General features: G+C 32.5%; 1 protein-coding gene and 2 non-coding genes across 3 annotated transcripts; 1 reads left to right on the forward strand and 2 right to left on the reverse strand.

The window, feature by feature from the left end:
• Positions 1 to 5,489: 5,489 nt before the first annotated feature.
• LOC129971968 (uncharacterized) lies at positions 5,490 to 9,583 on the forward strand. Its single transcript, XM_056085948.1, has 2 exons — positions 5,490 to 5,499; positions 8,289 to 9,583. Exons 1-2 carry the CDS (start codon positions 5,490 to 5,492, stop codon positions 9,581 to 9,583), a joined length of 1,305 nt encoding a protein of 434 aa, XP_055941923.1.
• LOC129973122 (U4 spliceosomal RNA) lies at positions 7,240 to 7,379 on the reverse strand. The gene has a single exon (XR_008784954.1). It is a non-coding gene; the product is annotated as a U4 spliceosomal RNA (small nuclear RNA).
• On the reverse strand, positions 7,779 to 7,904 carry LOC129973132 (U6atac minor spliceosomal RNA). Its single transcript, XR_008784963.1, has one exon. It is a non-coding gene; the product is annotated as a U6atac minor spliceosomal RNA (small nuclear RNA).
• Positions 9,584 to 25,586: the final 16,003 nt, after the last annotated feature.

Below are 25,586 nucleotides of genomic sequence, written 5' to 3' on the forward strand. Positions count from 1 at the left end.
TGTTATTTGCTCTCAAGATTAAAAAAAAATATATATATTGAATTTCAGAAATTATTTTCAACACTTTTTTCTAAAACTTATATAAAAAGGAAGATAAATGTATTAAAACCTATTAATTATTTTAGTTTAAAGAATGTTGAGAATTACTATATTCATAAAAGGGAGTATGTGGAGTTAAAAATATGATCTAGAAGAACTTTTTGAAAAAGAGTAAACGCAATTTAATTACTTTAAAAAAAATTAAATCTGTTAATATAATCTGCACTGACAGTTTCTTTTTTATATAAACACCACTCAAAATTCTCATTTTAACTGTAGTGAATGAATAAGTCGTTTAAATTAATCTTCTTTCTCAATAAATAATGTATAAGAAATTAACTAAACAGGCATTGTTATTTGGTTTCTTTTAATGTATTATCTTTTATGAAAACTAAATAGCACATTTTTTAAAATTTAATTGAAGTTATTTATATTTTATTACATGCATTTGAAATAACTCTATCTAAATATAAAATGAAAAAAAATCAGTTAAAAATAATTTCTCAGTATATGAATACTAATGCTGAAGGTTGTTTTTTTTAAATAGATTTTGAGAAATAATACAAAAGAAAAAAGGAAAAAAAAAAAAAAAACTATTTTCAATTTTCTTACTCGAATTGCAGATTTCGAATTAATTTTTTTTTATCAATGAGTGAGATCATTTTCAGTCATTTAGTTAACTTTACACTCAGAGAATTTCTAAACAAGGACAAATAACAGTTAATATTAAAGCAAATATCTGTAAAAAGTGTTTCAAACGCTATTTGGAAAAAAATAAGGAGAATTATCTTTTCCATTTTTAAACAATTACACTTAATTTGTCTTCATATTAGAAAAATTGAAATCTGAAATAAACCTTTACTTACTTTGCACACTTATGAATTCATAACGGCAATCTATTTACTACTTTAATAGTGACAGTAATAATAATAGTACTTTAATTCTTTTCATAGTACTTTAAAAGTGAAGTTAGTGAGTTAGAATTAATTGACTAACTTTGATTTTTACTTCTCAAACACAATGGCAAATTATTCTAAAGCTTAATTTTAGAAAAATATGTGTAATAAAGTATTATAAATTTACTTATAAAAAAGTATAAACTGAACTTAAAAATATTTAAAAAAAATGAAATAAACTTTTTACGGTAAACAACAACATGTTGAAAATAAAGATATATGTTATGATATTTCTTTTATTTCTGCAACAGACTATCAGATCAAAAAATTTCGAATTTAAATACGTTATTGAAATTAAATGGAATATCAAAATAAGAAATTCGTATGATGAAAATTTTTAAATTTTTTTATTTATACTAACTAGCAAAAATTAAAATATCATAACAATTCCACATTAAAAGCGAAAATTATCCATTCCGTATGCAAAAATGAAACACATATTCTCAAATTAACTGATTCGAAATATTCATTACTTCAAAACAAATATGAATAAAAATTGAATTTTTTAAAAACATGTTTTCTCTTATTTGAAAGAATATTGAATAATACTCAACAGAATCTTCACAAATAGAATGTTTTGATTTTCTTTCTGATTGCTTCATATTTTTCGGTGTTCGCATTAGAGACGCTGGTTCTGCCTAAAGACTGCGTTAAAAAAAAAGCGCTGAAATAAAATAAAAAAAATCAAAGAAAGAATAATAAACCACTATAAAATAGATAATATCAAAATGTTAAAAATATTCAAAATATATAATGTTATGCTTACCATATCTCGTCTCAACCGCAAACAGCCAGTTGTAATACGAATAACATGATGGCGTTGATTTCGTGCTGTGCAATAACTCTTGTATGAAACCTCTATTTCTCTGTGGTTCTCGAAATGTATTATATCTGAGCACTGATTAATTATTTCCTTCAATGAACTTCCATTGCATGTCTACCTGTCCAAATTCGACTCATCAATAACAGTGTTACGAATTACAGTATCTGAAGAGTAGGTGGCGCTGTGTATATTCACTTTCATTTGTTTACATTACATACTCTATTCTTTTATATGGCTAATTTACATAAGTACATAATGCAATAAACGTGTGGCTGAGAGAACTGCAATTTTCGCATTATATGCAGGCCAGCGAGTGAATACCCTGCATTAAGAAAAAATACTATTTTTCTCATTTCTCCACTCAACAATTTTGTAACAGCAACGGTAATTTGTAACCACAGCTTCCGAAAGGAAGCGCTGCAATCGTTCGACTTTTACAATGATCGGCTGGCTAATGTTCAGTAAGCGCGAAGACAACCAGAAGTTGAATTACTCTTTGATACACTCTGCACGTTTTTCAACGGCATGTAATGGTATTTAGCAAAATTTTGGATAATTGTTACGAATTAGAGAAAAAACAAAAAAATTATAATAACGTTCCGCTTTAATAATAGTGGTACTAAAGTTGAAGTTCAAACTGACAGCATGCTTCTTGGAGTCCTCTGATCAATGAACTTTTTCATTCATGAAAGTAACTGAGTGACAACATTTCCTTTGATAGCTTGTCATTGAAAGGGTAAAAGTCCTAAGATGGTAGAGATACAGAATTTTCAATCTTGTCCTTAATTTTTCTTTTAAATGTTTATTTTCAAAACAGCAATTTTTCTTTCTATTTTCACAAAAAATGTAAGATCGTAGTGACATTTTTTTTAAGTATTTCTTTTTATATGCCTCATAGAATTAAAAAATTTCACTTCGATAGAAAAAACAAAATGGAAGAAAAAAGAAAGTTCTTAAACGTTGCCTTTTCAATCTGAAATAAATAGTCACTGGATTCAAAAATTTTCAGAGGACTCGGATTCAAATACGAAAAGTTGGAGCTTGGAATACCTGTGATATATTGATAAATGACGAAATATTGAAATTAGAATATTATATTGTGGTTGATGACGAACTGGGTGATAACCTCTTCAATAATTTTTTTTTTTTATTTCTAGCAAAAAAAGTTGTTTTGTTAAACAAAATTTTTCTTTTTCAATACCAACATTTATAACAACTACTGTAGAACTTGCATCATCAGACGAATTAGAAAAATCTTCAATGGCTGAAAATATTTCAGATGCTTTTCTCTAAAATGCAGGATTTCTTCATAGATTTTTTTTTTTTTGTCTTTCTGATTGCTTCTTGTTATTCTATTTCTTTCTTTTTTGGAATATCCGAAAGGATTCCACATCTTCCCGTTTTTCGTACTCCTCAACGACAAGGAAGCAGGCAGATACAGATCGAGGGCATTCACTTTGTCTTTAAAAAGCACTGTGCAAGTATTACATCGCTTAGAATATGTGCAATTAAATTTCCTTATTTTCTGAATCAATCTTCCAAAAAAATCAATTCAGTATTTCACCATTTACTCCAAGCTGTCGTACTGCACCCAGAATCGAACTCGACGTTTCAAAGCTGCTTCTGAAGCTATAGTTGCATAGTGGTTATGACATCTCTATTCCATGAGAATTTCTAGGCAGCTGAATATATAATTATGAATTTTTAGTTAAATAGAAATTCGCTGTACAAAAGTAGGATAAAGATTGAAAATCTGGTTAAAATAAGGTAGAAATATTTTGTAAAATTACACTTTCGTACTAAAAAATATCTTTTTTAATAAATTCTTATGCTGTAACCGGACAACTTTTTCAGCTTGCCACCAAGCGTCCTCTTGATAAAACTGTGCTCTCGAGTCTGTGCTTTGGTGTCATAGATTAAGCATGATGTTTACCCCGAGAATTGAACTTTTCCTTAAATGTTTGTATTAATTGTTTTTCGTGTGTTATGTCCTTTAATATTTCATTAAAAATAATTAAATCATTTAAGCTTCTTTCCTTAAGAGTTTTGTTTTTCCCAAGCAGGAATTTTTTGGCACCCAACGGTAACTTGTTTTGTTTAAGGTTACACAAAAATTGTTTCCCAACGTGTGGCCCGATTGATTTTCCCCATTAAAACATCCATGTTTAGACACCAGAGCAGGGCCCGTTTCCCTTTTCAGGTTATTATTGCAAATTCATCCTGTAATTTTCGTAATTCAATCCTGAATTTTATGTTATTTCCGTCCTGGAGTTGATCCCAAGCAGCAAAGGATCGTGGACCAATCATTGGCCAAACATCGCCCCACAAAAAGCGCGACGTCGGGGCGAGACACGACCTTGAGGTCGTGGGCGAGATCACCTGCGACGTCGTCCCGATATTGGTCATGCTCCGGCAAGACACCGGGCGGTGATCGCCGCAGCTTGTTTCCGGCCAATTTGCCGATTGTTTTCCGACGTGTTTTATCAAAGTGCCACCCAATACCAAGCATTTCCCAATGTATTTTATCAATCGGCGACCGATACCAATACTTGCACATACCCGATAATTGCACATGACGGATCTTGTATGGATACCACTTTACAATGGATCGAAGAACCTTTCATACTGTAGACCAAGGGAGGGACAAATCATGTGCCATCGCTCTAGCATTTGATGAAGAATATTGCGAATCGGACGCTCTTTCGACCATGGCATGAGCGACTTCTTCCACAGTTTCATTTGAAATCCGTTTCCGTCATCTTCCTTGTACCACACCCAATTCTTCAAATTTAATAATCATCTTTTTCAAAGCCTGCCTGGACATAGGCCCTTTCCGTAAGTATTTCAAGCGCCAATATTTTCGTAGTGCAACTGATAAATTACTGCTGTTCTGATAAAACAACTTTATCGGTAAAGCTCTTCCTTTCTTCTCTAACGGCATGCCGAAGAATAATTTTACGGCAATGAGTACTGGCTTTTTAAACTACACTAAATTTGCATAATGGCCTTTATCGTACGTGAAAATCGCCATCTATTGGCCGAAATTTAAACTATTTTTATTGCAGATTTCTTTTCACCAGGATCCATACACCCTAAATACCAAGTTTCTTTGACATCTTTCCACTAGAGCGGACACTACGTAGCACTAAATAGGGTAACTTTAATTATAACCACCCTGTATTAGCAAAATTCGTTTATTTAGAAATATCCTCATCGCATTGGAAAAAACTTGCAAATCAGAAAAAATGCATTGCGGTGCATTTTCAAGGAAAAGAGAATGAAAATGAATAGACGCGGCATCTCCTTTAATTCAAACATCGTCACCTATTCTGCCACCAGATAACAAAAATTCGTAATTTTTAGTCGGTGCAAGTTCCAACATATAATACTGACGTATTCGTGAAGTTCCAATGAAAATAATCAGAAATGATATACATAGCAGATATGCTAGCAAAAACTCTTTCTCTTACAACATTCGACAATTGGGTTGCTGATCTCTGATGCCCATCTGTACTAATTATTGTTCAAGAACCCCAGTAGGAATCAAATTATTACTACTGCATTCACTTGCATGTTGGGTACACAGTACTCCTTACCACCCAATCTAAGATGGAATTGACGAACATTTTCGTCATCATTTAAAATCCGCAATTAGAAGTTCAAAATTAAAGATGTTCGGAGGTAAACCCCATAATTCATAATTCTTCTAAACATTCTAATAACCGTCATAGGAGACTTAAAATCTTCTTGTAAAATCGTATGAAAAACATAAATTTGCCTTTTTCTTAATTAATAAATTTGCCTTTCTATAAATTTGCCTGTGATATGTTTAAAATATCAGACATTCGTCTTTGTGACAATATTTCGCAGGTCACAGACATAATTACTAAAGCTTTGTGAGCTCGACATTCATTTCAGCCGTAACGTTTGCAAATGTGGTCTTCATATGTTTCGTCACAATTCTGCTTAATGATCGTCTATTGCAATCACTTAACACACACTTTCATCCGTGCTGTGATTTAACGGTTCATTTTTTTTTTCTGCTCTTTAAGAATACGGAATAAATATTTGCTACAATACATCTTAGAACACTAAACAATTTGTTTACATTTTCTATTGAGGCAACCGCTAGATGATCTCCTATTTCCCCGCTTTCGAAATTTGTTACACTGACATGGTGGAATTATTGCAAATTCACAGAAGAATGTTCCAACAATGATTCATATGTGGAACATACTTGGAATATTGTATTGGTGATGCCCGTAAGCGGAAGCATCAGTGCCGCCTATAATAAACATTTCTTTCAAGCATGCGTTTCCCGAGGTGTTTCCATATTTTTGCAATTCACCTCTATGATCGATAAATACGAATAATATATTCATATGTCATTTTCTTTGTTCGTCATAGTTTTCAGCATAATTTATAAATTTTTAATCTGATTGATTAACACTGTCTTTAGAAGTAGTTTCAGCTTCAATAAAAATATGAAGAAAAATGCAGTAAAAATTCTTTGATGCACTCGAAACATTTTAAGAAATACATGTTTAGAAGTTATTTAAGAAATGCATATAAATATTTACAATCTCGAGTTCAAGATAATAACAAAGATGATAGCCACTACTTTAGAAGAACAATCTAATTTTTATTTTTTAGCTGCTTTATGTATCTTTCAATCAAATATCTCTTCTTTATTAAATCTAATTATATTGTTTTTAATAAAATATCTTTGAATTGCATAGCAACTATTAAAAACTTTCAAGATATTCGAAAATTATTTACAATCTAAATAATGAAATGTCTTTTTAAATCTGATTTCATATATCGAAAATAACGAAACAAACTTTAAATGGACGGATTTAAGATTTATTTATTTGTTAACATACAAAAATGAAGAATCAATGCTCATATTAATATCTCTTTGTCCAATTTTTTTCTATAATTGATATAAGAGGAATCTAATATAAGATGTGAATAAAATATATAATTTCAGGTTTATGCATCGACAAAAGTCTTAGATTACTTCTTTTAGTGCAAATCTAAAAAAAATAATTAAAATTTGCTCGAATAAAATGTAAATGAACCTTTTTTTAAATTAATTTGTAGATATTTTGTGATAACCTTGTAACTATTTTTCCTGTACACCATCGATTGTGTTTATTATATTATATAACATTTTATACTGGGAGGTTTCTAAATATAAAAAATATTTCTTTACCTTTGCCTTAAATGTTTGTTCCGGAGCAAATAAAACAACCATTTGAGATAGTGTTCTTTCTGAAGAATTGTCGAAACTCGTAAATTTGATAGCGGCGCTGCAATCGCTCTCATAAAGTTCAGAAACGCCATGTTTCACCGCAGAATTGTGCAACTCGCTTCTACATTTATCACCTTTCCAATTGGAATCTGCTCTTTAAATTTAACTTCCCGAGGGAGCTTCCAAAAAATTGCCTCAGCCGAAGGTATTTCACATCGACTGGGAGTGGTATTGTGAAAAGTTTTTAACTAGCAATAGTCACGCTATGGCTACTTCATTGGCTATGACATTGCTTCTATGCAAAGCTAACGATATTATTTCTAGACTGTATGAACTGCAATCTTATTTATTTCAAATTTAAATAATAATAGATCTTTTCAAATGACGGCTTTTTTGAAATATTGCAATTTATTATTAGCAATAATTTTCAAATAATGAAATCACAGTTTTCATCGTACCATACTAAATCTTCTGTTTTTATTTGCAAGTTCCACTTTTATAGTACTGCTATTGAATTCTATGTATTAGTCCAAAAAAATTTTCTGTATCTTTTTTTTTTATTTTCTAAAATTTATTTCTTTAATCAAAGTATTCACAAAATCGAGAGTTATTTTTTACTTGTATGCTTACAAATCATGTGAGTGACATTACAAATTATTTCGGAACAAATAAATAAAAAAGGGAAATGTAATGGGAGGAAAAAAAAAAAAAGACCCGGTTAAGCAGCTTCGAAGCAGATAGCTAGTGCTTTATCCGAACATATGTATTATAGACTAGGAGGCCATTTCGGCCTTGGCAAATTGAGTGCTAACCTACTGTCTGTCCACGACAAGAATACTGCTAGACATTCGTCTATGTTTACGGCGGGCGCTATAGAAACAGGTTGCGGTAGGGATGATCCATTTTCAATGGGTGGAATCGGAAAGAAGTCTGGGGGGGGGGGTATTCTTTTTCTTGGCGTCAATGTGAAGCGATAACAGAAAATCTATTGCTCATTCGTCTTCTCGCTTTAATCGCAGTTGCACGTATCTTTATATTCGCTTAACTTATTTCTTTTATATTTTATTAATCTTTTCTCTGGTTAATATTAACTGCATTTTATTATTTAATTTTTTTTTTGTCTCGTAAATTTTGACATCCTTTAAAATGCCTTTTCGATTTAAGAAAGGAGAGACTTTAAAATCACAAGCACGTAAAATTGTGCATAATGTTGCAGAGTTCTGCTCCGAAGAAGCTGCAGCAAAATCTTTGAAGGTTCCTCTTCCACAAGCCATGAAAAGAGCTACTCAGGCGACTGGAGTGTCGGAAGGCACTATTAGGAAAATTAAAAATGAAGTTTCGACACTGGACAAAACGGAAGTTTTGAGTACTCCTGGAAAGCACCGTAAAAGGCCTATTGACCGAAATTGTGAAATTGACGACTTCGACAAATGTGTTATTCGTCAAACAGTTCAAGACTTTTACGTCCAGCAAAAGAAAGTGCCTTCTTTAAGAAAATTACTTCCCGTATTGAGAGAGAAGTTGAATTTTCATTGGAATAAAGAATCATTGAGGAAAGTTTTGCATTCAATGAATTTTCGCTGGAAGAAATGCGCGAATAAAAGAAAATTTCTCATCGAAAGACCTGATATTGTGTTTTGGAGAAACAACTACTTGCGAAAAATGAGGCAGTACAGAAAAAGTAAATGCCAGATAGTTTTCATTGATGAAACGTGGGTCGACAGTAATCTAACATTTAGAAAATGCTGGCAAAGTGATACAATTTCAGGAGCCGAAATAAATGTAAATTCCAAAAATCGATTGATCATTGTGCATGCTGGCTCGTCCACGGGATTTATTCCTGGCGCTCAATTAATTTACAAAGCGTCAACTAAAACTGGTGATTATCATGGCCAAATGAATTATGAAAATTTTGAGAAATGGGTGTTGGAAAAACTCATTCCAAATTTGCGCCCAAAAAGTGTCGTGTGCATGGACAATGCTCCATATCACACAAAAGTTGCAAATCCGACACCTACCAAATACAGTACGAAGAAAGAAATGACCGATTGGCTGATTAATAACGGAATAGAATGCGATATGAAAATGAGGAAAGCGGAACTGTATTCGCTAATTGATAGGAATCGCCCTAAAGAAATCATATATAAAATTGACAGCATAATAAAAGAAAATGGGCATTATGTCTTGCGACTTCCCCCCTACCATTGCGACTTAAATGCGATTGAATACGTTTGGTCTTCAGTCAAAAGACTCATCAAAGAGAGAAATATAACAGGAGACTTAAGTTTAGAAAACTTACAGAATCTGTTGTGCGATGCTTTGGGCGGAGTGTCTTCCAAGGAATGGGAGGCTCATTGCCGTCATGTGGAAAAACTTGAAAATTCTTATTGGGAAAAAGATGGAATTTTAGAGGAAGTAGTAGACGAACTGGTAGTTCAAATTGGAAGTACTGAATCGGATTCCGATTCAGAAGAAACGGAATCATGTGACAGTGATTCAGAATTTTTTTAAGAAACTACACAACTGTCACTCGATCTCTGCTAGTTTTGTCATTTTAAAATAATATAGTTTTGCATTCTTTTAATCATAATTAATATATTTTATAAATAAAAAGTGAGTTTTAAAATTGCTTTTTTATTTCTTTTCGATTATTCAATTATAGATTATAGCAGAATGGAATTGTATTTAGTCTAATACATTTTGTTTCTGATACATTGTTATTATTTTCTATTTTTTTCATTAATGTGTTCTTGATTTCTACCATTCATGTTTGTGTTAATAATCAAAAGTTTCAGTTTAACATAGTTTTGATTGTCCTTATTTTTTAAGGTCTGTTTTATTTATTTATTTTGCAGATTTTACTAAATTTAAAGCATGAAATTTAGTTAGTTACTTGCTGATTAATTAATTTTTATAATTGTTATGATAATACTTTAAATTGTAGAAAGTGAAACGAAGAAAGAAACAATAGATTCTAATATTTATCAGGAAATAATAGAATATTTTAGCATGAAGTTACTATGGGCTAAATTAAGATAAAACCTTGGAAATTAATTAAATTGAAATTAGAGTTTAAAATATCATTATATATATACTTTTATAGCTTTTTCTGGATCAAAAACTTTTATTTAATGTTATAAACTGAAATTTAATAAAATAATTATCGTAAATTAGAATTTAACTTTTTAGCATAAATAAGATCGCCTTTTGAATTGATCGATATATGGAACTGGAAAATATAGAAATCCATTTCAGATTATATTTATAAAAAAAATGCACAGTTCAAACTTTTAAAGCAAATTATACTCAGCTGTTTGTATAAGTAAAATTAATTGATCATTCATTTTGAATTTTTTATTTGAAAAGTGTATTGAAAATTTATTAAAAAAAAGTTCTTGCAGGGAACTTTGAATTCCATTATTTTTTAAACAAGTATATTTCACAATTCAGTATTTTATTTTCATCGAAATTATTGAGTAATTTCCTTAAATCTACAGGTATAATTAATTTAGTTATCTACTATCACAATCATTGTCAAGATAAAAAAAATGAGGAGGGAAAAAAAAACCCGTTGTTTTAACCTTTTGCTCTTAGTGTTAAATAATAATTATGAGAAATTGTATTTATAGTTTAAAAAAAAAAGAATTACTTTGAAATTCAAAATAGTGATACTATTATGCTATATGAAAATATTTAGAGATTAAAACGATTTAATTTCTTTTCTGGAATTGAATGAGTATATGCAATTATTAAGAAGTAATTCTATTAAAATTTTATCGCTAAATATTATTCAACTATATAATGGTATGAAAAAATATTATATTATAGGTAGAGCATTGCTTTTTTTTCAATAAAATAAAGAAAAATAGTCATTTATTGAAAGTTGTTGTCTCGCCTCTCTGTAGTTTCAATAGCTTTCCTTCTTAACTAGGATTCCAAGAATCTAAAAATTGTATGCACGTTAATGTGAGTTAGAAGGATTAAAGTATTTAACGAGATTCCTTTCTACTCAGGTGCACTGATTGTGATAGTAAAACGGTATCAGATATGTATTCTCAAACGGTATTGATAGGCTTTGAATAGAAATGTGAAGAACATTAGGAGTGAAGAATTTTCAACCCCGAAATGATAAAATGCATGCAGGAATTTGGATCCTTTATTGCTTCGAGGATACATTGAAAGGAAAAGCTCATTTATCACTCTTATTTGAATTGACAGCTCGTGAGAAAAAATTTTCTTTGAAATAATTGTATTTCTTTTTCAAGCCGGGGGAAATGAATAAATGGTAATCTGGAATACAAAAACAAACTTTTACCGCGTTTTTCGTAGAATAATGTAAAGCGATATTGGGCTTATTTAGTTGGGTTCCTTTAAATCTGGGACATCTGGCACGTGCATGAATGAACACTTGAATTATCTTCAAATTCAGAATACTTTTACATATAAACTTTGCGAAATTAATTATGCTGTAAAAAGCTTGTGCATATTGAAAATAAGTTACAAATCACAGTTTGATTTTTAAAAATCTGAAAATTGATAGTGTGGTAATCGTTAATTTTGTGTTTCGGGAAATAGTATATACATCAGAAAAATAAATATAAATTTGGAAAGGTTTCAAACCTATTTAACAATGAGCATTTTACTTTAAAACAAAATAAAAGCACTTTTATAAAATTTATGAAATAAGTACGATTAATTATGTTAAATTACGATTAATTATGTTAAATTAGATTACCTCGCGTTTGCTGCGGAGAATTTGATATTAATAACTTATATAAATTTAGAGCAAATGAAATGAAGACGATTAATGTTTTGTCATGCATGATTTTACTTCTTAATTTTTTTTTTCTTCTTGTGTAGTCGTTAGACATACAAATATTTATTCAGTTTTTCTATTTGATTTGTTTTGTTCTTTGTATACATATGACAGGAATGCCGGATATTTTCAATATTCCGAGTATGCAAATGATTTTCAGCTGAGTGAATTATTTTTTTAAATTTGTTTTCAAGAATTAAATGCAATAATACCAAATATCGCCACTTTGGCGCTAAACGTGCCAATGTAAGAAACTTGAATGAATTTCTACCTCTGCGAAATGAACTCTTCCTACAGTAACCTGTTTCTATAACGCCCGCCGTAAACATAGACGAATGTCTAGCAGTATTCTTGTCGTGGACAGACAGTACTGTACCTACATAAAGTAGCAGTTAACTTGTAATTATTATTATATATACATTAAAAAAACAAATTATTTTGGAGTGGTAGTAAATTTCAGTCAATGAATTGTATAATAAAAGTCATTTGTTATAATTTATCGTTATCATTGGTTTTCTTCTTCTTGTCAATTTCTTCCAATTTACGTAATTGCAAAGCTATAATATTTATTTATTCTCATCATCAAAGGGAAAATTTCTTGCCTTTCGGTCTGATATATTATTTAGATGGATGAAGTATAAAAACTTAATTTTCAAAAAATTCAAAATTGCAGGAATATATTTTTCTCTCCTTTGAATGTAGAACAAAATCAGCATATATATTACCCCACTGACTAAAGGTTAAATTTAAATATTTATTCACCTTAATACTATGGCGTTTCTTTTTGAAAAAATAACGGATGGATCGCCAAACAAAGCGAACTTGTGGTGAATAGCATATAAGCCAGTTAACAACTACGCTACACGAGCATATGCTTTTGTATCCTGGTCATGTTACATTAATACAAATTACATGACAATGAGAAACTTTTACTTACACTTTTAATAATTTCAATACAAAATTCAGTTTGAACAAAACATTTTAAAAACTTTTCCTTGCCCTTTCAATTCTATCACATTGGTGTCAGTGGAATAACTTCGTCAACACCTTTTACCACAGCTGAATTATCTATTTCCAGACTAAACAACCTTTTCACAGGTCTTAAAATTTCCGAATGTTCCGTTTTGACAACAGCAAGTCTCATATGACCATCACTTCCAGGTATTAACTTCAACACACGAGCTAAATTCCAAAAGACACGCTTTTTGCTATTGTGTTCCAGAAGAACAATTTCACCCACCTCAAGAGGATTATCTTTAGTTGTTCCAATAGACTGTTGACGTAATTATCCGAGATATTCAATGCGGAATCTTGATATAAATTGTTCTCTCATTTTCTGAAGATATTTGGCTCTTTTACACAATTTTTCTTTATGGACAGTGTCAATATCGAGAACTCCAGACTCTGGTATCACTCGCAAGAAAATTTCGGGTTTTAAGAAAGAAATATCATCAATTTCTTCGGATACATATGTGAGGGTCTTGAGTTAATCACTCTCTCACAGTCACACAGCACAGTTGCCAATTCTTCGTAATTAAGAGCAGCTCTACCAAGAACTTCCCTTAGAATTCCCTTCGTCATCTGGATGAGACGCCCCCCCCCCCAGTTTAAACCAGATGGAGGTTTAAACTTCCACTGAATTTTTTTTCTACTGCAGCCCTTAAGGGGATACCATCCCAATTCAGCATATGTAAAAGTTTCTCCACTCCCTTCAAATTCGTGCCATTATCAGAATGCACTATGGCGGATATTCCACGTCGAGCAATGAAATGCCTTAATGACTGAAAAAAAAGCTTCAGTTGTTAAAGATGTGATCAACTTTATATGGACAACCCTATGCACTGCACAGGTATAAAGGACTATGTAAGCCTTTTGACAATTTCTTAGATACAGGGGTCCTGTAAGATCAATACCCACAATTTCGAACGCAGCTGCATCACGTACTCGATCCTTGGGGCAAAATACTTGGGGACACATCACACATTTTACTTTTAAATCTTTGACAAAACATTTTCTAATACAATTATGTATGGTCTTAGAAGCCTTAATGATCGAATACTTTTCTCGTAAGCGCGACATCAATATAGAAATACCGGGTGTTTCAAAAATGACCGGTATATTTGAAAAATCAATAAAAACGAGCAGCGATAGAAATGCACCGTTTGTTGCAATATGCTTCGGACAATAGTAAATTTTCAGGCGGACAAACTTGCGAAATTAGTTACAATTTTCAACAACAGATGGCGCTGCGGTCTGGAAAAAATCTAAACTACGATATTTTCCAAATATCCACCATGCGCAGCAATAACATGGTGTAGTCTCAGAATGAAATGAGCAGAAACCCGTGTAAACGTCTCAGGCATCCCAAGCAGAACAGACGTATTCTTCAGTTGTTCAATTGTTTCTGGATTGTGGCGGTTCACCTGGTCTTTCAAGTGTCCCCACAGAAAGAAGTCACAGGAGTTCATGTCTGGCGAATAGAGAGACCAATCTTCATTTATGTGTGGGATAGTACAAAGCAATCACACCATCATCGAAATGTTCGTTCAGGAAATTAAAAACGTCGGCAGTGCGATGTGGCCGGGCACCATCTTGCATAAACCACGAAGTGTTCGCATTGTCCTCTAAGGCATTTTGTACCAAAACAAATTCACGAAGAATGTCCAAATAGCGTGGTCCAGTAATCATTGCGGATCTGAAAAATGCGCCAATGAATCCTTTGGAAGAAATGGTGGCCGAAGCCATTACTTTTTTCGGATGCAGGGACGATGGGACTGCAACATGGGTTTTTCGGCTCCCCATATGTTCCAGTTCTGTTTATTGACGAAGCCGTAAAGGTAAAAATAAGCTTCGTCAATAAACCAAACGCTGCCCGCATGGATATCGCAATCCTTTGCACCATATCGTTAGCAAATGTCTCTCGCGCATTCATGGAAGCAGAGCTGGGGGTTGTCGAGTTTGGATTTTGCATGGATAGAGGTGTAAACTCTGGCGCATGAGAGTATACGTGGACGTTGGCTTTATTTGGACCGCAGCTGCAACACGGCGAATGGAAACCCGAGGCCGCTGTTGGATCACCTGTTGCACAAGCTGAGCATTGAATCTGTGATTGCCGTAAGCGGTCGCCCTATCTTTCCAACACGTTCATCCTTCATGTTCCCAGACCGTTGAAATTTTTCAAACAGATCCTTTATTGTATCGCTTTTCGGTCCTTTGGTTACATTAATCTTCCGTTGAAAACTTCGTCTTGTTGCAACAACACTGTGTTCTATGCGGTGGAATTCCAACACCAGAAAAATCCTCTGTACTAAGGAATAAACTATTTTTTCACAGCAAATTTGCAATTTGTGAACAGCACACGCTTAAAGCAGAAAGACGAATTAAAGAATGGCGAACTCACAGACTGCGTTTTCTTCTAAATCTTTCAAATCGCCTGCAGCGCCATCTGTTTTTTTAAATTGTAACTAATTTCGCAAGTTTGTCTGCATGAAAATTTACTGTTGTCCCAATCATATTGCAACAAACGGTGTATTTATATCGCTGCCTGTTTAGTTTTTATTGATTTTTGAAATATACCGGTCATTTTTTAAACACCCGGTACCAGCATGTAATAGATCATTATGAGCATTAATTATCAATAACTTAACTGCTACATGGTCTGAAAGTAAAATAATAAGAAAATTAAAGTCATTTGTATCGTCTCAAGTAGAAATATTAGTTTTAGCTCTGATTAGACCACTAAAATCGATTATTGGCCTAAGTTTTTTGAGTTTATCATCGTTTACATCTTTGAATGATTTCTTTTGAATCCAAAGCATAAGAATCATTGCAGTCCTTTTCAATTCAGAAAAAGACAAAATCTTTGAGGAATCATTAGATATTTTTCATGACATTATAATATCTAAATATCCGAGCTAACATACGTACAATTTTCCTTAAAGATGAAAAATATTTATAATATCAATCAGCATTTTCACCAATTTCCGTTAAAGTAGTTACAATCGTTTTTCTTCGCTCTGAGTTAACAAAATCCTCATTTGGATCCTTCTTACATTTGGGCCGATACGTTTCGTTTTCCTGCAACCAAGGAAGTCCATCCCACAATTTTTCATGTAATAATTGCTCTCCTGAACACCCTCGATATACTAGATCTGCAGCATTAAGTGTTACGGGAAATGTGGCGCCACAAGGCGGAGATGTTTTTCCCTTACAAATGTCCCCTAATTTTCTTCTCTCCTAATCCAGCACAATGCCATTGTAGAGTCTGACCAACAGTAAATATTGGCATCATAAAGTTTAAAATCCATGATCACAGTGGACAGTAATCTAGCCCCGATTAAACAAGCAAACAGTTCTAAATGAGGTATAGTAGCCGTTTTAACCGGTTCAAATCTACTTCGGGCGTTCACTAAACGAACGTCTATTTGGTTGTCTTGGTAAATTTTCAAGAATACACATGTAGCATAAGCTTTTTGGGTTGCGTCATAAAACACATGTATACTAAATGAGTTCACCTTCAAGGAAATGCCCGACCATCTTGGAACCCTTATCTTAGCGATTAAATGCAACTGTTCATACCATGATTTAAATTTCCTATCCTGACTATCTGGTAAAGTTTCATCCCAATTAAGTTTCAAGTTCCAAGTCTCCTGCAAAATGAATTTGGGAATCAGCATAATAATTGTTGCAAAACTTATCGAATCGAAAATTTGATGAGCTATAACCAAAACTAGCCTTTTAGTAACGGGTTTCTCTAAAGTAACAGTTAATACCACATTGAAAGGCATTGAATCGAGATCTATATACCACAAAACCTGACACGGGCTCATCTGTAGATGCCTCCCTGCAGGTTCTACACTATGTAAATTGGATCTTCACCTTCGCAAATTAAAATTGCGGGAAAACAAAACCACATGAGATTCCATTATGAACTTTCGCATTTCCAACTCAGAATCCAAGCTAGTTACACAATTATCGACGTAGAATGAAGACCTAATTTTCTCAGATGTGCAACTAAAATGTTTTGGAACCCTAGTTAAATGAATTTGTAGTGTGGCGGCCAATAGATAAGGAGTACATGTTAAACCAAATACTACTCTTCTATGCCTATACTCCTCAACTTGTTCCAAATCATTTCTCTTATACCATAAGAAACGTAAATAATCATGTCTGATGTAGCACCAACGTAGTTCTGACGAAACTGATTGAGAATAGCTGGGATCATTTTTATTAAATTGGGCCCAGTGGGCAAACAATTGTTTAACGAAGGATAACCCAATGTGTATGAACTAGCATTAAATACTGGTCTTATACTCGTAGTGCTACTTTCCTTTATAACTGTCCTATGTGGTAAATAGTGATTGGACCAACTCCTCCCTGTTGTACTTTTTCAATAATACCCAGAGTCAAGAAGTAATAAAAATACTTCCCCATAAGCTTTTAATTCACCATATGCTATTAACTTCTTTTTCGTACTCAAAAGACATTTTTCTGCTACCAGTTTGTTTTCGGGTGAGGTAAAATTATTCACTACCCATGGTAAGGCGACTTCATATCTGTCTTCTATTTACACAAAGAGTTTCATTAAAGTATTTCGTAGTTTCCTCTTCCAATACTTTTGCAGTCTAGCGGTGCGCAAAACTCGTAATCCCTAGTACATCGAAAGACCAAAGGTCACTGATGCATTAATTTTGAGTAAATAGCGAAGAAATGATCAGAGAAAGATTACCTTCAACGCTGGTCTCTCTCTCAAAAAGTTTTCCTAAACCCTCCACCCTATGTGAGTATACACTGCTGTCAGGTTTGACTTAAGGGGTATAATTTTACCAAACAATTTACCAGCAACATCAGCACCTATTAACAATTTATTTTCCTTGTCCACTTGTAAAGTGCTGTTTTCTAAATCCGTAAGTCTAGTATCACGCATTTTAAACTCTTAACCAAGGACAAGATGGGACTTGCTGAATCTCAGTACTTCAAGTTCACACTTAAACTATCATTACACAATTCAATAACATAATTCTTATATGTCACTTCGTCGGTTTCAACCTCACCAAACAATAATTGTTTTAAATTTATTTCAGCCATAGGTTTATACTTTATACTTTGAGTAATATCAGAACTTATATAAGATTTCATACTGCCCGTATCATAAATTGCTCTTACAAACATTTCTTTCTTACCATTACATAATTTTACAATCAATGTTTGGATATATACATCAGAGAGCCGCACATGATTGTTTAACGTACTAATTTTGGCTTCGTCATTCTCTCCATTTTAGAGTTTATCTACTTTATTAGGTGGTAAATCCGGGCATAAAATAACGAAATGTTGTTTCTTACAGATATGGCATTTATGCCCCGATTTACACTGGTTTGCTCTATGAAATCTTTTAAGGCACACAAAACAAGCCTTTTTCTTCTTAAGAATATATTTTGTGCCGTCTAAATTCATGTTAGACACTTAATTACAGCTTTGAGATGCATGAAACTTATCACAAAATATAGTACTATCTAATTTCTTAAGTATTTTCAAGAGACATATTATCATTAGTAGTCAGTAATTCACATGCAGTTGACACAATATGTTTACAATTAGAATACCGATTCACATAACTATTTTTATTAGCTAGCGTTCCAGTATTGAATGCTTCTCTAGCTATTTTAACTCTGAATACACTATCAACTTCATTTTTAACTAACTCCATCAATACATCTAAATCACTCTTACCTGAGTGTCCGTAGCTAAATGCCGCTATCTTTCCCACATCTTAACGTCATTTACAGGCAATGTTGATTCAATTAGCGGAAATAAAATGTCCGCATATTTGTCTGTAGTGAGTCTCAGCGATTCCAACGACCTAATTCTGGTTTGTAACCTTTCATATAACGACGACATTTCACACTTATTTTTTGATATTACGAGCTGTTGCAGATCTCTGATATAAACCTGAATCAGCCTGCTTTCCCTACCGAACCTCTCTTTCAGATAATCCACTGCTTTTCTGTAATTTTCAGAAGTAGGAGGAAAACTTGCAACAATATGCCAGGAGCTGAACCAGGCACTGTACTTTGAATGCGGTACTAATACTTGTCACTGTCATCCATACTGACCTCCTCGTGTATCTTTTGAAATTGTGTCCAGAAATTCAACCAATCTCTCGGGTTGCCATAGAAATTATGCAAACGAATCTCGGGTAATTTGCACTTCGATGTTGCATCTGTAAAATGATACAAATCGAATCCTTTTACTTTGATTCTGTCTAACACATTTCTAACCTTTACTTTAAAGCTAATGTTCTTGCCTTCATATGTTTCGCACGTATTAAACTCTTTCTCGTATTCTTCTTGAGCACAGTTTTGTTTCTGAAGAAGTTCCAACAATTCCAATTCACACTCCTTCAACTGCTGAAATCTTTCGGCCAACTGTTCGTAACTTATTTCAATGTTCGCATTTTCTAATTGGGTAGCCGCAAGAGGTGACTCAAGCATATTCACGTTTCTCGAAAAGGCACGTTTTAAACGTGGAGCGTTTCTGCCTTAGCGCATTCATTTCAATAAGTCCACTTAACAGCCTTAGAAATCAACGATTCCTACCATCCTGGCGAGTTCGCCATTTAAATGTGGTGAATACTTAAATTTCCTTTACGACCTTAGAAATTGCAGGATGCAGAAATAAATAGGCTGTTCAAATTGCTCAAAAAGCTATTTATTATAACTTCAACAAGACATTAAAAACAAAATACTCTTCATCCGCTCACCCAATATAACTAACTAAAAAAAAAAAAAAAATACAGCAGACTGGTTTTCATCTCCTTCCCTTCTCCTTGACAAATCCATTTCCGAAGGGAAGGAAGAGCTCTAGTTGGATGCAACAGCGTCCTTTGCACGACATTCTACATATCCCATGCCCCGCTTGAATTAGATGCATGGAGAGCCTTAGTGCCTAGGCACTTTTACTCAGTTTGAAGTAATAAGTAGCAGAAGAAAAACAGAATTAATCTATCATTGATGAGTCAGTTGAGTAGAGGAATGATTACTTTAAAATCGTTTAAGGTGAAAACTGAAGCAATTCATTAGGAGCAATTTAAATTTCGGAAGAAGCTATGGACGTTTAAGTGGCAAAGTCCATTTAGTAGTAGAATAAGGAAAGGCGCATTTACTCCTTGATTGTGGGATTTTCTGAGTCTTTAGTTGACTGAAAAATGTTCTTTAAACTTCTTTGATGAAATCATCGAGCTTTGGAGTTTTAAGATCTCTGTGTAAAATATCGTTCCGGATAAACCAGAGAGCATTGGTAATGATACGAAGAATTCAATTTTGTAAAATTTGAATCTTGTTTCGGTAGGTGTTAGCAGCGAGACCCCAAATTTGAGCAAAATAAGTGAGGAAATGTCTTTTTTTTGTATATTAACAGTTTTTTTTTCTTTAGTGAGGGGAGGGGGGGGCATCTGCCAATGGAGTGGAAAATGAGGTGAACTTTAGCCCATAACTTCTTTTAACTGTTATTAATACGACTTCTAAAAGTGAGTTTATTGTCTAAGATCAGTCCATATTTTACTTCTTTTTTCTCAAGACAGATTATCTTCAAAAAATGTGAGTGTAGGTAGCGGCTTCTTTAAGTGCCCTTTCCCGAACATGACGGCATGAGTCTTTTCCGTATTGATGGCAAGACGCCAATTCGTACACCAGATTTCAATGTTCAGGAGTCCTTTTTTAAGAGTTTGGTGACAAAATTAGTGGTACTGCCCTGCGAAAGGATAGCAGCGTCATCAGCAAAGAAGCAGTTTGTTATGTAGTTTCCTTAGGGAAATCAGCTGTAAAGACGGTTTAAAGTAGAGGGCTAAGAACGCTTCCTTGAGGCATCTCAGCTTTCATTTCAAGCTTTGAAGATAGTATATTATTTCTTTTAACTTGAAATGTTCTTTTGTTGAGAAAATTTATCATTATTTCGATGAGGTAGGAGGGTATTTTGAAATCTAAGAACTTGTAAATAAGACCGGTATGCCATTTTGTATCAAATGCCTTTCTTATTTCAAAGAAAATACCACTGGTGTATAATTTGTTGTTGAAGCCACACGTGATGATATCTGTGACTTTCAGAAGTTGATGAATACATCCATGAGTGGGTCTAAAGTCATATTGCTCATCATGGATGATAGCAAGTTCTTTATATTGGTCTTTGAATCTGATAAGAATAATATTCTCATTAATAGTTCCCAGGTTGCTCAATAAGCTTATTGACATGTAATTTCCAGGAAGTTTTTGATTTTTTTTATCTCTCCTAAAACTGCATAGTCATCTCTTTTCTAATTTCCTTCAATATCTTTTGGAGTGATTTTGGGACTATAATATCTATTTGGTTTTTCTGTGCAGCCTACTTTGCCTATTCATCTGCTCTCTCGTTTCCGCATATTCCAATGTGAGCCTTAACTCAGTTTAATCTAATACATATGTTCTCTGTAGCCTTTCTAAAGGTTTCTTTAATTTTCCATGTTTCTTTGTTTTTGGTATTCTTGGATTGTATTGCCTGAAAGACTGACATAGAGTCTGAGAATGTAGAGCGTCTATTCCAGTCCTCAGCCCCTCATAAAAATCACCTGCCATTTTTATTGCTTATATGATAATAGATCAATTGCTTCAGAATTAATAATACAAATTTGGAACAATAAATCCAAATTTACCACTTTAAAGACGAAGTACAACTCAGTAAATGATTATGCTGGCAATGATAATGAATTACAATGCAGATTAGATGTTATGCAACTGATATGCATACGTTATTGCCAAGAGTTGTGCAATTCACTGTTTTTTTATATGGAAAATGAGTTGTGTGCAATCACGAATTCCACTAAATGTGGTATACTAAAAATTGCTGTGACATCAAAGACCAAAGGCTGCTGATTACTATCACAAATAGGAGAGGAACGTCATTAAATGTCTGTGTATCTGGATCGGAAATTTCATGAAACGTCGACTCATGTCTAGACGCTTGAAATCTTACCTAGGGTTATATCCTCCCAATACTTCAGTTTAGCTCCAAGATTCCTATTGTAGGAATATCAAACTACTGCGATGTTGGTTACTCAATATTTTTAAAGTACGATTTTCACTTTTATGTTCTTCATGGGCCATTGACTTAATTCTTGCTTAATTTTCAAATAAAACCAACCTGTGGAATTTTAATTACTCATCAATAATTTTATCTTTCATAATGTTATAATTTAAAAATTAAAATATGATCTTGATGGTAATTGTATTTCATCTTTCACTTTTTCATCGAATCGTTCGTTTTCATACATAAAATTCTGTTTCTTCACGGATACTTCTATGTTTTAATACATACACGTGCGTAGAAATAAGCATCTGACAAGAAACAGAATGATTAAAAAATGAACATGTATTAAAAATACATAACAGAAATTCTGTATTAAAAATTAGGAATGGAGTGACATTATTATAAATTACTTTTTAAACATAGAACTTCTTTTTTTCTGTATTATTCGAAGAATAAAAGTTTAATAAGTGCTTACCTTATTGCAGTTATAAGCAAATCCATACAAAAGCAATTCAAGGAAATTTATAGATAAAATTATTTTATGTTCTGAAACGAAAGAATATTAAAATTTTATTTCTCTTTAAAAATGTTTTCAATTACTTTTTGAAAAGAATAATACGTAATATTACTAATGAGTTCCAGCATATTTTATTGAATAAAATCATCATTCCATTTCGAAACAGATTTTCACATAATTTATGGAAACCTCTTTGATTAACAAAAAGATCAATACAGAAGTAGTATTATTTGTTGGTGATCAGCATAACAATTGGAATCAATTTTCCTTGTGTATATCCCGGAGCCAACAATCATTATTGATTGGACAAAACATTAAAAACTTATTTGCAATTTATTTACTTTTGAATAATTTTCATCACCAGAAATCCTACCATTTTTTAGGAGCTTGTATGTACAAAGCAGATACTCCAAAATCGCAATAGACAGAGGATCTATCCTTGTAATATCGAGACATAATACCAAAAGAGCAAACATGGAAAATTACTTTTTTGCTAAGATCTGCTGTTGGTGGGGATTCTCAAATGATTCAACTGAAGGGAAAGAAAGCCGAATAAAAACATTAATATTTCAGTTTGTGTTGTTGGCAACATTCATTGACATTATAGTGATGAGCTTTATTGATTTGCATGATCCAATTTTCACCAAGAAGCTAATTTTGTTAAATATATTCAAGATATCACTTAGTGTAATTATTACATTTGTGATGATTCGCAGGAAAAAAGAATTTACGAAATTACTGAAAAGGCTTCAGTTTATGTGCCCCAAAAGGAGGATAAACAAAATTAATGCGGTTGTCTGGTCTGTTCTCTTTCTACCATTTCTTTTCGCATTTTCAATGATTATCTCACATGGATTGACGAAAGAAAAATATTTATTTAAAAGTCTCTTGTATGGATTGGAATTCGAAAGTCATTTTATTATGTATTCAATTGCTTTCTACAAACTGTTTACATTTTATCTTCTGTATCCTACAATAACGAATTTGATAGCTGTAGTTTACAGTACATCTTGTTATCTTTGTTGCGGATTATTGCAACAATTGTATTCGGAACTAGAAAAGTGTCCATCAAAGGCATTCAATTCTATGGTTATAACGGAAATATTGAAAAAAAGATGTCGGATCATCTCTACGTTGGAGATGATAGAAGCCACGTTGTCGACTGCGTCTTTTCTTGTGTGCACTGTAAACCTCTTAGTTTGCATATCAGGTTTGAGTGTATTACTGATATATTTAACAGAAAATACGGCAGTAACCGTCATTGAAGTTTCATTTATTTCTGGCAGTGCTGTAGTATCGACAATCTCCATATTCCTTAATGCTGGACAAATTCCAATCGAAATGGAAAGGTTTGCACGCCTGATGCGACGTCGCATCGAAGAAAGATCCCTTTTAGGACTAAAGTCAGTGAATGTTCGATCAGACATGCCGATGGCAGATGAGCAAATTTTTTTATTATCTGGCTGTAATTTTATTTACTACAGAAAGGGCACGATTCTCACATTATTGGGAACTATCCTCACTTACGGACTGCTTATTCTTAGTATCGAGTTTAAACACGATTTTAAGAATGAGATTTAAAGATATTTTCTTTTTAGTTTGCTAACGAGCCGTTGCGTTGACCACATTGCACCACAACTAATATTTTAAGATGATTCAAGGTAAAAAGATTATACATCTCTTGTTATAAACAAGCATAAATTGATGCACATAAAATGTTTATATGATAAAATTAAAAGTTAAAGTGTGAAGAGTTAGTAAAAATTATAATACTAGCATGGTAACTTGCATAATCAAAAAACGAGTTCGAAAACCAATCCTTTATCATTATAGAAAAGACATTTTGTTCAGAAGATGTAGAAGTTGAGACAGCTGCTGTATCAATATGCTTCTACTTATTGTTGAAGTATTATGTTGCGAGAAGCAATTTCAAATGACTCAAAGTTTAAATCTTTAAATCATTAGCGACGTTTCTACTAATATTTTTGGAAGTGACGTTTCTAATTTCCAATTTTTTTACCCTTACCACTCCGTATCCATCAATTATTATTAGCTTAATGGTTTCAATATGATTGTTTTTTTTCAAAATATAATGAAACACATCCAGGTGATAGTGAAGGTGATATATAGCAAACAGATCCAGGAATAAATATCTTATAGATTGAAAATTTTTCAAGTAGTAATAATCAATCCATCTGTAATCACATAAAAAGCTATCAAATGACGTATATATTTCTTAATTTCCTAATGTGTGGCTTAAAATTATATGGCTTATTTGTATTCTGAAGTATAAATTAATGTATACTAAATTTATTTCTTGCATTATTAATTTTTTCACAGATGTTTTATTCTTGATATTTATCTCAATTCGAATCAAAAAAATTCTGTAGACATAGAAAAACCCAGTAAAAACATTATTTAATTTTAATAATTTAGTTAAGAAATATTCGAATCACCACTTACAACTTCATCAAATGTGAATTTTACATTCAACATTTAATGGGAAGTATTCGTGGACATGTCAAATGTAATTTATCGTTTTCATATAATATACAAACATCGATACATTACACATTCCATAACATTATGAGGAATATTGACAGAAAATCTCCAAATAAGAATAAATATATATATTTATAAATTAGGTTTTTACTCTGAACCGCTAAAAATGTAGTGAGAAAATTTGAAAATAAATTTAGTCACTTTTTTTTTTGAGTAAATAGAAACAAGCTTAATTTCAGAGCCAGAATTGCAGTTCCTGTCGTAGAATGAATAATAGCTATTAAAATCTCAATGCATATCATACTTGAAAATTTAACATGAACTCATGGTGTTGTTTCTAATCAAACTTTATACAGCCAAATGTATGGAATATCATGCTAAGAGATTACTTTTGTTAATTTTCAAATCATTTTCAAGAACTGAACAAGTCACTACCAATTATACGAAAACTGCTTATTATTTCGAAACTAATAATCGCACAATCAAACTGCAAATACCTGTATACGTAAAAATATATCCCTTGAAAAAGTATGAAATACTTTTCCAAATAATTTGTCTTCTACATATTTAAATTTACACTAAGTCATTTTAATTCAAATTTCGTCATCCGACTTCGAATC

The sequence above is a fragment of the Argiope bruennichi genome, chromosome 6, assembly GCF_947563725.1.
Source record: "Argiope bruennichi chromosome 6, qqArgBrue1.1, whole genome shotgun sequence".
NCBI classification, from domain to species: Eukaryota; Metazoa; Arthropoda; class Arachnida; order Araneae; family Araneidae; genus Argiope; species Argiope bruennichi.